Source organism: Dermochelys coriacea, chromosome 1, assembly GCF_009764565.3.
Source record: "Dermochelys coriacea isolate rDerCor1 chromosome 1, rDerCor1.pri.v4, whole genome shotgun sequence".
In the NCBI taxonomy this organism is placed as follows: domain Eukaryota; kingdom Metazoa; phylum Chordata; order Testudines; family Dermochelyidae; genus Dermochelys; species Dermochelys coriacea.
The window spans coordinates 148,527,786-148,541,984 of record NC_050068.2 but is presented as its reverse complement, the minus strand read 5'-3'; the positions used below and the strand labels follow the sequence as shown (position 1 = coordinate 148,541,984).

Here is a 14,199-nt window from a genome sequence, read left to right as displayed (position 1 = left end):
GATAATAAGAGGGGTATCCCATCTTCCGTGGAATAATCTGATTTACTTGGTTAGAGAAATGACTTGGCATTCAGGCTGATAGTTTATCTATGCAGGAATCAGGCTATTTCCTTTTCAAATAATTGAACACACTTTTAATTATCCTTTAAATATACCCTAAAATCTATTAGAATCCACAAAAGAGGATTATTAAACAAAATAATAGTTGCATATTTAATAATGGCATATCTAACAAAACATCTCAAGAAATCTTTCATTAATTATCACACTCAACAGTGCAGCAAAACACAAGATAAATGAATTTACTACTTGAATGAGAATTTCCACAAATATCCAAATCAGAGTTGTTTCCCAACACTGCACCATAACTCTGCTTTGGGAAAGTCTATAACTTCAAACCACTGAGGAAAATCTAAAGGGGCTTAAACTCTGGCAAGTCAAGTGTAAAAGTATCATAGAATCATAGATTTTTAAGGTCAGAAGGGACCATTATGATCATCTAGTCTGACCTCTGCACAACGCAGGCCACAGAATCTCACCCACCAACTCCTGTAACAAACCCCTAACCTATGTCTGAGCTATTGAAGTCCTCAAATCGTAGTTTGAAGACTTCAAGGTGCAGAGAATCCTCCAGCAAGTAGACTCGTGCCCCACGCTGCAGAGGAAGGCGAAAACCCCCCATGGCCTTCCCAACCCCAAATATGGCAATCAGCTAAACCCTGAGCATGTGGGCAAGACTCACCAGCCAGACACCTAGGAAAGAATTCTTTGTAGTAACTCAGATCCACCCCATCTAATATCCCATCACAGGCCATTGGGCATATCTATCGCTAATAATCAAAGATCAATTAATTGCCAAAATTAGGCTGTCCCATCATATCATCTCCTCCATAAACTTAACAAGCTTTGTCTTGAAGCCAGATATGTCTTTTGCCCCCACTGCTTCCCTTGGAAGGCTGTTCCAGAACTTCACTTCTCTGATGGTTAGAAACCTTTTTCTAATTTCAAGTCTAAACTTCCTGATGGCCAGTTTATATCCATTTGTTCTTGTGTCCACATTGGTACTGAGCTTAAATAATTCTTCTCCTTCCATGGTATTTATTCCTCTGCTATATTTATAGATAATCATATTTCCTCTCAGCCGCCTTTTGGTTAGACTAAACAAGCCAAGCTCTTTGAGTCTCCTTTCATAAGACAGGATTTCTATTCCTCAGATCATCCTAGTAGCCTTTCTCTGTACCTGTTCCAGTTTGAATTCATCCTTCTTAAATATGAGGGACCAGAACTGCGCACAATATTCCAGATGAGGTCTTACCAGTGCCTTGTATAATGGTACTAACACCTCCTTATCGCTACTGGAAATACCTCGCCTGATGCATCCCAAGACCACATTAGCTATTTTCATGGACATATTGCATTGGCGGCTCATAGTCATCCTGTGATCCACTAATACTCTGAGGTCCTTCTCCTCCTCTGTTACTTCCAAATGATGCGTCCCCAGTTTATAACAGAAATTCTTGTTATTAATCCCCAAATGCATGACCTTGCACTTCTCACTATTAAATTTCATCCTATTACTATTACTCCAGTTTACAAGGTCATCCAGATCTTCCTGTATGATATCCCGGTCCTTCTCTGTATTGACAATATCTTGCAACTTTGTGTCATCTGCAAAATTTATTAGCACATTCCCGCTTTTTATGCCAAGGTCAGTAATAAAAAGATGAAATAAGATTAGTCCCAAAACTGATCCTTGAGGATCTCCACTAGTAACCTCCTTCCAGACTGACAGTTCACCTTTCAGTGTGACCCGCTGGAGTCTCCTCTTTAACCAGTTCCTTATCCACCTTTCAGTTTTCATATTGATCCCCATCTTTTCCAATTTAGCTAATTCTCCATGTGGAACTGTATCAAATGCCTTTTTGAAATAGAGGTAAATTAGATCCACTACATTCCCTTTGTCTAAAAAATCTGTTACCTTCTCAAAGAAGGAGATCAGGTTGGTTACAATCTACCTTTTGTAAAGCCGTGCTGTATTTTGACCCAATTACCATTTACCTCAATGTCCTTACTACTTTCTCCTTCAAAATTTTTCCAAGACCTTGCCTACTATAGATGTCAAACTAACAGGCCTGTAGTTACCCGGATCACCTTGTTTACCTTTCTTAAAAATAGGAACTATGTTAGCAATTCTCCTGTCATATGGTACAACCCCTGAGTTTACAGATTGATTAAAAATTCTTGCTAATGGGTTTGCAATTTCATGTGACATTTCCTTTAATATTCTTGAATGAAGATTATCTGGGCCCCCCAATTTAGTCCCATTAAGCTGTTCGAGTCTGGCTTCTGCCTTGGATGTAGTAATATATACCTCCATATCCTCATTCCCATTTGTCATCCTACCATTAGCCTCATTAGAGACTGAGACAAAGTATTTGTGTAGATATTGGGACTGATACAAAGAATACATTTAGCGTCTCCGCAACGGCCTTATCTTCCTTGAGTGCTCCTTTAGCACCTTGACTGATCAGTGTCCCCACTGATTGTTTGTCAGACTTCTTGATTCTGATGTACTTAAAAAAAAAAATTGCTGTTAGCTTTCATGTCTCATACTATTTGCTCTTCAAATTCTTTTTTGGCCTACCTAATCATACTAACGAAAAAGGCTAACTTTAAATTATTATTTAGATATTATCTAGATTATCCTTAACCTCCACTTCGTCCTCAGTGTTAAGCGGCCCCACTTCTTCTTTCTTTCTTTTCTTCTTATTTATTTGGCTATAGAACCTTTTACTATTGCTTTTAATTCCCTTTGCAAGGTCCAACTATACATGGCTTTTGGCTGTTCTCACTTTATCCCTCCCATCTTCCACTCCTTGTAGGCTTTCTGCTTTTTCTTAATCACCTCTCTGAGATGCTTACTCATCCATCTTGGTCTACAACTCATATGAATTTTTTCCCCTTTCTTGGGATGCAGGCTTCTGATAGTTTCTGCAACTTTGACTTGAAGTAATTCCAGGCCTCCTCCGCCTTTAGATGCACAAGTTTTTCAGTCCAATCCACTTCCCTAACTAATTTTCTTAATTTTTTAAAGTTAGCTTTTTAGTTAGTATGATTAGGTGGGCCAAAAAAGAATTTGAAGAGCAAATAGTGTGAGACACGAGCTAACAGCAATTTTTTTAAAGTATATCAGAATCAAGAAGTCTGACAAACAATCAGTGGGGACACTGATCAGTCAAGCTGCTAAAGGACCACTCAAGGAAGATAAGGCCATTGCGGAGACCCTAAATGTATTCTTTGTATCAGTCTTCATTAAAGACCATGCGAGATTCACACACCAGAGGCATTCATTTTAGGTGACAAATCTGAGGAACTGTCCCAGATTGAGGTGTCAGTAGAGGAGGTTTTGGAACAAATTGATAAATTTAAACAGTAATAACTCACCAGCCATCAGATGATATTCACCTGAGTTCTGAAGGAATTAAGATGTGAAATTGCAAAACTACTAAATTTGGTATGTAATCTATCACTTTAATCAGCCTCTGCACCAGATGACAGGAGGTTAGTTAATGTGATGCTGATTTTTAAGAAGGCTCCAGAAGTGATTTTGACAATTACAGGCCAGTAAATTTAATCTCATTATCTGGCAAATTGGTTGAAACTACAGAAAAAAACGAAATTATCAAACATGTAGATGAACATGATATGTTGGAGAAGAGTCAACATAGCTTTTGTAAAGGCAAGTCATGCCTCCCCTGTCTATTACAATTTTTGAGGGTTCAGCAAACATGTGGACAAGGGAGATCTAGTGGATTTTCCAAGTGAACCTGGACTTTCAGAAAGTCTTTGACAAGGTCCTTCATCAAACTCTCTTAAGAAAAAAAAAGCCATCATGGGATAAGAGGGAAGGTCCTCTCATAGATCAGTAACTGAAGATAGGATACAAAGGATAGGAAACAAAGGGTAGAAATCAATGATCAATTTTCACAGGTAAGAGAGGTATATAGTGGGGTCCCCCAGGGGTCTGTACCAAGACCTGTGCTGTTCAACATATTCATAAATTATCTGAAAAAGGGTTAAACATGAGGTGGCAAAGTCTGCAGATGATACAAAATTACTCCAGATAGCCAAGTCAAAAGCAGACTATGAAGAGTTAGAAAGGGATCGCATAAAACTGGATGACTGAACAACAAAATGGCAGATGAAATTTAACGTTGACAAATGCAAAGTAATGCAAATTGGAAAACACAATCCAAACTATACATACAAAATGATGGGTCTAAATTAGCTGTTGCCACTCAAGAAAGAGCTCTTGAAGTCATTGTGGATAGTTCGCTGAAAACATCTGCTCAATGTGCAGTAGGAGTCAAAAAAGCTAACAGTGTTACAAATCATAAGAACAGGGATAGATAAAAATGACAGAAAATATCATAATACCAGCATATAAATCCATGGTACTCCTACACCTTGAATATTGCATGCAGTTCTGCTCACCCATCTTAAAAATATTAAAAAGTATTTAAATTGGAAAAAGTAAAGAGAAGGACAACAAAAATGATTAGGGATATGGAGCAGCTTTCAAATAAAGAGAGATTAGAAAGACGGGACTGCTCAGCTTGAAAAAGACTGCTTACTTTGCTTAAGAGCCTTTGGTGAAGGCTTTCTGAAAATCTAAGTACACCGTATCCACTGTATCCCCCTTGTCCACATGCTTGTTGACCCCCTCAAAGAATTCTAGTAGATTGGTGAGGCATGATTTCCCTTTACAAAAACCACGTTGACTCTTCCCCAATAATTTATGTTCATCTATGTGTCTGAAAATATTGTTATTTACTATAATTTCAGCCAGTTTGCCCTGTACTGAAGTCAGGCTTACCGGCCTGTAATTGCCAGGGTCACCTCTGGAGCCCTTTTTAAAAATTGGTGTCACATTAACTGTCCTCCAGTCATTTGGTACAGAGGCTGATTTAAATGATAGGTTACAGATTACAGTTAGTAGTCCTCCAATTTCACATTTTAGTTCCTTCAGAACTCTTGGGTGAATACCATCTGGTTCTGGTGACTTATTACTGTTTTAGTTTATCAATTTGTTTCAAAACTTCCTCCAATGACGCTTCAATCTGGGACAGTTCCTCGGATTTATCCCCTAAAAAGAATGGCTCAGGTTTGGGAATCTCCCTCACATCCTCAACCATGAAGACTGATACAAAGAATTCATTTAGTTTCCCTGCAATGGCCTTATTGTCCTCGAGTACTCCTTTAGCATCTCAATAGTCAAGTGGCCCCACTGGTTGTTTAGCAGGATTCCTGCTCCTGATGTAATTCAAAAATTGTTGGCTATTGCTTTTTGAGTCTTTGGCTAGGTGTTCTTTAAATTATTTTTGGCCTTCCTAATTATATTTTTACACTTCATTTGCCAGAGTTTATGCTCTTTTCTAATTTCCTCACTAGGATTTAACTTCCACTTTTTAAAGGATGCCTTTTTGGCTGTCATTGCTTCTTTTACTGTGTTGTTTCGCCACGGTGGCTCTTTTTTGGCCTCTATTATAGTGTCTTTAAAAAGTTTCCATGAAGCTTTCAGGGATTTTACTTTTGGTGCTGTACCTTTTAATTTCTGTTTAACTAACCTCCTCATTTTTGTGTGGTTCCCCTTTCTGAAATTAAATGCTACAGTATTGGGCCGCTGTGGTGTTTTCCCCATAATAGGGATGTTAAATTTAATTATATTATGGTCATGATTACCAAGCAGTCCAGCCATATTCACCTCTTGGACCTGATCATGTGCTCTACTTAGGACTAAATCAAGGATTGCCTCTCCTCTTGTGGGTTCCAGAACTAGCTGCTCCAAGAAGCAGTCGTTTAAGGTGTCAAGAAGCTTTATCTCTGCATCCCATCCTGATATATACCCAGTCAATATGGGGATATTTGAAATCCCCCATTATTATGGTGGGTTTTTTTTTATTTTAATAGCCTCTCTAATCTCCCAGAGCATTTCACAGTCACTATCACCATCCTGGTCAGGTGGTCGGTGGTATATCGTTACTGCTATATTCTTATTATTCTAGCATGGAATTAGTATCCATAGAGACTATATGGTGCAGTTTGGTTCAGTTAAGATTTTTACTTCATTTGATTCTACGCTTTCTTTCACATATAGTGCTACTGCCCCACCTGCACGACCTATTCTGTCCTTCTGATATATTTAGTACCCAGGTATTACTGTGTCCCATTGATTATCCTCATTCCACCAAGTTTCTGTGATGCCTATTATATCCTAATTTAATATGAGGCATACTAGTTCACCTATCTTATTATTTAGACTTCTAGCATTGGTATATAAGCACTTTAAAAACTTGTCACTTTTTAGCTGTCTCCCATTACGTGGTGTAATTGAATGAGACTTTTTTTTTCATTTCACTGTTTCTCATCAGATCCTACCTGTATTTTATCATCTTCCATACTCTTCTCCTTACTAGGACATAGAGAATCTCTATTAGTAGATCTTCCCCTAAGGGATGTCTCTGACTGAACCATGTGCTCCTCTGTACCTGTCAGTTTTTCCCATGCCCTTTAAAAACTGCTTTTTGACCTTTTTAATTTTAGGTGCCAGCAATCTGGTTCCATTTTGGTTTAGGTGGAGCCCATCCTTCCTGTATAGGCTCCCCCTTTCCTAAAAGTGTCCCAAGTTCCTAATAAATCGAAACCCCTCCTCCCTACGTATCGTCTCATCCACGCATTGAGACCCTGCAGTTCTGCTTGTCTAACTGGCCCTGTGCATGGAACTGGAAGCATTTCAGAGAGTGCTACTATGGAGGCCCTAAACTTCAATCTCTTACCTAGCAGCCTAAGTTTGCCTCCAGGACCTCTTTCCTATCCTCCCCAATGTCACTGGTACCTACTTGTAACACGACCACTGGCTCCTACCCAGCACTACACATAAGTCTGTCTAGATGTCTTGAGAGATTCGCAACCTTCGCACCAGGCAGGCAAGTCACCATGCAGTTCTCTTGGTCATCGCAAACCCAGCTATCTATATTTCTAATGATTTAATTGCCCATTACTAATAACTGTCTCTTCCTAATAACTGGAGTTCCCTCTCCTGGAGAGGTATCCTGAGTGCGAGAGGATACCACATCATCATCTGGAAGGAGGATTCCAATTATATGATTGTTTCCCTCTCCTCCAGTTGGATGTTCTCCTTCCCTGAGGCTTTCATCCTCCTCAGCAGCACAGAGGCTGTCAGACCGGGGGTGGGACCATTCTACTGTGTCCCAGAAAGTCTCATCTGTATACCTCTCTGTCTCCCTTAGCTTCAACAGCTCAGCCACCTTGGTCTCCAAAGCCCGTACATGGTCTGTGAGGGCCAGGAGCTCCTTGAACCGAATGCACCCTACACCACCTGCCCATAGGGCAGGTAATCATACATGCTGCATTGGGTTCAATAAACTGGGTAGCCCCCATTCTGTTGCGGGACTTCTGCCTGCATTCTTTTTACTCCTGCAGCTGGTTCCCTTGTTGTTTTTTGTTTTTATCAGGGGGTGTTTTTTGGCTTAAGTTTAAGGAATGCTAAGTGTATGTAAGCCCCTCTTCCCCCCACTCCTGTTGTAAACTCCCTTGCAAAATTCCTCAGTTAGCCGCTCCTGTTTGCTAGGACATGGGAACTGAACTACCCTTTCATGATGTTTTCTTCACACCAGTATCTAGGCACGTTGGCAGGGTAGCATGGCAGATTGCACTACTTCTGGAAGTATTGTATCAATTCTGTGGATTAGCAAAGGACTTCAGGTTTTCAAAGCTGTCAGTGGAGCACCTTTCATAAGCATGACATTTATTTAAAACATTTAAGAAAAAAAGAAAAAGAAGCAAAAAATAGATAAGACACTGCCCTGTGGCTTACATGCTCAATAATCTTGTGACTGCTTAGAAGTTCTTTAATGTTTTCTTTTCATGTAAGTATTAAAAGTTTCAAGCACATAAAGGCATCAAAATGATATCATTTGACACTAGAAACATTAAAAACTTTTGATTGTTTTCTTTCTAGTTAAATAGCATACTAAAATATCATCACTTGGTTTCCATTTCCACCTGTAGACGCTTTGACAGAGCTGTGAAGAAGTGGCAGTGTTTCCACCATGACATGAAGAATTTTAGTCTGTGGCTAACTGATGCAGAACAGAATCTGGCTAGAGCACAGACAGGTACCAGGGACCTGGATCAAGCCAAAATTAAGCAGTATTTCAAGGTAGGTTTTAACTGACCCTTTCCAATACAGTACCATATCTTTATAGTTCAATTGTATATAGTGTTGATTGCTGAGTGGTATTTTTATATGATTTTCAAATGTTTTCTTGTGCAACCTTTTTCACTAACAAATATTTTTTTCTGAGATATTAGCTGAAAATGAATTTAAAAATAAAATTAACATTAGAATAAGGTGCAACCAGGTAACACTTCTGTAGTTAAAGATTTGGTCTGTCTTTACTTAGTTCAGGCATACAGTGCCCATTCATTTCCATGCGGTTTGTATGTTCAGCATAGGAAGAGAATACTGCTCTGGGAGATAAACTTTGCTTGTGGGGGATGTTTTATTACCATGCTTTGTAGGAGAAACTTGATTCATGAACAAGCCATGAAAGAGAGGTTCCATTAACCTTGTATGGGTCTGAACCTGTGTTGCCTGTTCCCTCCTCTTTCGTTTTGTAATCAAAAGAATATCCAAGGTGTTTGTAACTTACATCATGACAATATTGCCGTTCAGTTCTCATGTCCAGGTTCCAGTTTGTACACTCCTCTGTTCTTCTTAGCGTATGCATAATATGCCTCGTGTGCCACGGGACCATCACTGAATTTGGTCTGCTGGTTGGATCATTCGCTTCCCTGGGCCAGGCCTGTACTGATGCTGAACGCTGATCCATAAGGTTCATAAGCAAAAAAATAATTCTTAATTTATTGATAGCTGACTTTATTCTCATTTTGTATGGCTCAATATGATGTGTTGTTTGTGTGTATATATAGATAGATAGTACTAATTCCTTACCAGTGATTTTCAAGTTAATCAGTTCATTTGGACAAAATGGTTTGTCTAACAATGACATTTGAGATACGCGTAATAAATTAATTCCCAAGCACAAGAAAAATCTTTTGCTTTCAGTGTTACATTAATGAGCACCTACACTGCAGTGGAGATAAGAACCATCAGTTAGAGAAAGTATAGGTTGTTTAATGTCATGCATTTTTATTTTTTGGTTTTGATTTGTTTTAATTCAAGAAGGCACTGATCTAAAATGAGCCAGGAATGAGGGAAGAAATTCTCATTATAGGAGACACTCAAAAACAATGATGCATATGGAAAATCTTACTCTTTTCAAATTCTCTAAATGCTCTGGTGTGGTGTTGTCCTTGTGAACTACAACACATATTTGATTATTTCCTTTTAAGTATGTAAAATAGTGAGTTAATTATTTAAGATTTATTAAGTCATCTCTAGGTTGAAGAATTGGATTCACCTACAAGATATATCAGAGAGAAATAGCTTTCCCATTTAGTAATCTATCTTTTCCTAATGAGAAGGAGCCACATAATAGATTTCAGTGTCTATAATTAAGTTCTTACAGATATCTTTTAGGAGTGATCTTTGACAAGTTCCCAGCACCACAATGCTGTGTAGTGCCAAATACAAGTGGAAATAAAAAAAGCTCACAAAGATAATTAGATAAGCATAATGTATTAATATTGCACAAAATCAGTATTTAAAAAATATGAACACTTCAGATTTTTCAAATGAAAAGACATAATATGTAGCACATTTTTTTTAAAAAAAATTATTTTTAAGTAAAAATCTGACTACTACCTCCTCTTTTCTTTGTAGCAGCCTTCCCCCGTAACCAAACTCAAACCAGAATTCTCATTAAACCAAGAACCAAGGTGTAATGATATTGGTTCTAGTGGGACCCAACTGAGAGTGCCAATTCAGGACAAATTGCTTCAAGCAGGGCAGTTACAGCGCAAGCCTGTGGTTTTTCCATCTCTAAGGCAAACCAAACCAGCCAAACAGAGCAGACTTTGGTCTCATCCCACTGGCTAACCACAAGTCACACAAGCAATTCCCTTAGACACTCCAGTTTCCCAGTGTCACCACCAGTGCCACTTGTTATGGGGACAAATGGTTATGAAAACTAATACCCCAGTAAAAGAAAAAAGGTTCTCTGGATCCCAAAGGACCAAGCCTCAGACCCAGGTCGATATATAAATCAGATCTTACCCACAAATCACACTGTTGCCAATCCTTTAGAATCCAAAATCTAAAGGTTTATTCATAAAAGGAAAAAGATATAGATGAGAGCTAGAATTGGTTAAATGGAATCAATTACATACAGTAATGGCAAAGTTCTTGGTTCAGGCTTGCAGCAGTGATAGAATAAACTGCAGGTTCAGATGAAGTCTCTGGAGTACATCCACAGCTGGGATGGGTCTTTCAGTCCTTGGTTCAAAGCTTCAGTGTAGCAAAGTTCCTCCAGAGGTATGAAGCAGGATTGAAGACAAGATGGAGAAACTACAGCAGCTTTTTATGCATCCGATGAAGTGAGCTGTAGCTCACGAAAGCTTATGCTCTAATAAATTTGTTAGTCTCTAAGGTGCCACAAGTACTCCTTTTCTTTTTGCGAATACAGACTAACACGGCTGCTACTCTGAAACCAGCAGCTTTTTATATTCTCTTGCCATGTGTTCTTTCTTTCTTTGTTCCAAAGACAAGCTGTCTATCACATGGCATAGAAAAACCTTAGAGTTCTGTCCATAGGCAGGTCCCTGCATACCTTGCTGAGTCACAAGGCGTGTCTGCCTCCTCTCAATGGGTCAGTTGTATAGGTGATGGTCCTTAATGGGCCATCAAGCAGGCTGGGCAGAGCTGACACCAACTTGTCTGGGGTGTCATCCAGAAGCATAGCATAAATTTGAAATGTAGACAGTATAGAGCCAATACTTAATACAAAAATGATACATGCAAACAGATAGCATAATCATAACCACCAAACCATAACCTTGTCTTAGACACCTTATTTGACCCCCTTTCTACAAGATTGGTGCCACTACAGGACCATGGTTGCAACAATGTTCTATACAGTCCCAGTTCAAGTCAATAACGTCACACAAGGTTATGTAGCGAATGAGTAAATAGAAAAAAGATTGTGTATAATGAATGAGGCAATGTTAAGAAGATAAATTGGAGGGGAACCCACAAAGACCTTTGTATCATTCAGTAAATATGTCCCCTTCATTGTGCACCATACAACTTGCACACTGAATGAAGCAGAGGTCCTGCAGAAAATGTAGTTTATCATCATGTAATCAAAGAGGCATCATAATGCATAGCCAAAAGGGAGCAGGCTTTAGGCTATGTAGGCAGTTGGTACTTCCCGATGGTTCAGTGGTCCCCCTTTGTGATCTTAAACATATTTTAGTTATTTGGGTACGTACCACATATGTAGAGGACGTATCCATATAAAAAAGAACAGAACTATATCATACATTTATTTGTTTGTGCCCTTTTGCCTGCCTTGCCTACTCACTGGCCGCTAATTCTCCCAGGACATACTCCAACCCCTTGAACAGCATCAAAGAAGGTAATTTAAAGTAAAATCAATCTGTGGAAGAAATGGTTATTCCTCTTCTTTCTCCCCTCCTGCCACTCCAAAAGAAAATTATCCCTGACGGATGCTCAGAGACAGACAAGATACATTTCTGATCTAATGACATAAAAATCTTATGGCATTAAGTTTGGGCACTTATTACTCCTGCAAGTTTAGAAACATGAACTTTACTTCATTGAGGAGAGGAGATTACCAGTGTGACAAACAACACCTTCCCTAGTCGTGAAAGGGCCTGAGATAATTGCCATTAAAGTCATGACATTTTGATGCCTACAAAAGTTATTTTTAGTAATTTTTCATAAGTGTTTTATATTTATTCACTTTAGTATTTCTCTCCTTCTGAGCCTTGCACATTTGGACTCTAAGGCCCAGATCCTTGTCTGGTGTAAATATACATACATACAATTCCTCTGGACTCAATATTCGCTTAGTATCAGGCCCTTAATAGTAACAAAATCACCTGGATTTAAAGCTAGTGGTATAAGAAATAATCTCTCTCTTTTTTTTTTAAACTCTCCAAAACATTCTTTAAAATAGTTTATTTAACATATCTATTTTATATACAAAACACATGTTGGGGAGGAGTGCTGTAAAGGGTTTAGGAGCATGAGTTTGAGATGATCTGCAAAGCCACCGTGTGCTCCATATATAAACAAGTGCATACTTGTCAAATGGGCCTTCCAACAGATATAAGAATCTGCTCATACAGCTCTTCTCTGCAAGTAATACTCCTGTGTTTATGACTGACTTAAGTCTAACCTCCTTCACATCTAACTGTCATCCATTTTTGTTCTTCAACATCCAGAACCTATGCATTTCTGTCTGCCCTATCACAGGTTTCAGAGTAGCAGCCGTGTTAGTCTGTATTCGCAAAAAGAAAAGGAGTACTTGTGGCACCTTAGAGACTAACAAATTTATTAGAGCATAAGCTTTCGTGAGCTACAGCTCACTTCATCGGATGCATTTGGTGGAAAAAACGGAGAGATTTATATACACACACAGAGAACATGAAACAATGGGTTTTCATACACACTGTAAGGAGAGTGATCACTTAAGATAAGCCATCACCAACAGCAGGGGGGGGAAAGGAGGAAAACCTTTCATGGTGACAAGCAGGTAGGCTAATTCCAGCAGTTAACAAGAATATCAGAGGAACAGTGGGGGGTGAGGTGGGAGGGAGAAATACCATAGGGAAATAGTTTTACTTTGTGAAATGACTCATCCATTCCCAGTCTCTATTCAAGCCTAAGTTAATTGTATCCAGTTTGCAAATTAATTCCAATTCAGCAGTCTCTCGTTGGAGTCTGTTTTTGAAGCTTTTTTGTTGAAGTATAGCCATTCTTAGGTCTGTGATCGAGTGACCAGAGAGATTGAAGTGTTCTCCAACTGGTTTTTGAATCTTATAATTCTTGACGTCTGATTTGTGTCCATTCATTCTTTTACGTAGAGACTGTCCAGTTTGGCCAATGTACATGGCAGAGGGGCATTGCTGGCACATGATGGCATATATCACATTGGTAGATGTGCAGGTGAACGAGCCTCTGATAGTGTGGCTGATGTGATTAGGCCCTATGATGGTATCCCCTGAATAGATATGTGGACAGAGTTGGCAACGGGCTTTGTTGCAAGGATAGGTTCCTGGGTTAGTGGTTCTGTTGTGTGGTGTGTGGTTGCTGGTGAGTATTTGCTTCAGATTGGGGGGCTGTCTGTAAGCAAGGACTGGTCTGTCTCCCAAGATCTGAGAGAGCGATGGCTCGTCCTTCAGGATAGGTTGTAGATCCTTGATGATGCGTTGGAGAGGTTTTAGTTGGGGGCTGAAGGTGATGGCTAGTGGCGTTCTGTTGTTTTCTTTGTTGGGCCTGTCCTGTAGTAGGTGACTTCTGGGTACTCTTCTGGCTCTGTCAATCTGTTTCTTCAGCAGGTGGGTATTGTAGTTGTAGGAATGCATGATAGAGATCTTGTAGGTGTTTGTCTCTGTCTGAGGGGTTGGAGCAAATGCGGTTATATCGTAGCGCTTGGCTGTAGACAATGGATCGAGTGGTATGATCTGGATGAAAGCTAGAGGCATGTAGGTAGGAATAGCGGTCAGTAGGTTTCCGATATAGGGTGGTGTTTATGTGACCATCGCTTATTAGCACCGTAGTGTCCAGGAAGTGGATCTCTTGTGTGGACTGGTCCAGGCTGAGGTTGATGGTGGGATGGAAATTGTTGAAATCATGGTGGAATTCCTCAAGAGCTTCTTTTCCATGGGTCCAGATGATGATGTCATCAATGTAGCGCAAGTAGAGTAGGGGCATTAGGAGACGAGAGCTGAGGAAGCGTTGTTCTAAGTCAGCCATAAAAATGTTGGCATACTGTGGGGCCATGCGGGTACCCATCGCAGTGCCGCTGATTTGAAGGTATACATTGTCACCAAATGTGAAATAGTTATGGGTCAGGACAAAGTCACAAAGTTCTGCCACCAGGTTAGCCGTGACAGTATCGGGGATACTTTTCCTGACGGCTTGTAGTCCATCTTTGTGTGGAATGTTGGTGTAGAGGGCTTCTACAT

At 39.6% G+C, this 14,199-nt stretch overlaps 1 protein-coding gene across 9 annotated transcripts in view; it reads left to right on the top strand.

The window, feature by feature from the left end:
• The window catches only part of DMD (dystrophin), a 1,935,994-nt gene that overhangs the window by 903,812 nt on the left and 1,017,983 nt on the right, over positions 1 to 14,199 (top strand). For all 9 annotated transcript variants that reach the window (XM_043505382.1, XM_043505371.1, XM_043505378.1 and 6 more), the window contains one exon: positions 8,092 to 8,242. In XM_043505382.1, coding sequence (XP_043361317.1) covers positions 8,092 to 8,242 — 151 coding nt within the window. The remainder of the gene's footprint in view (positions 1 to 8,091; positions 8,243 to 14,199) is intronic.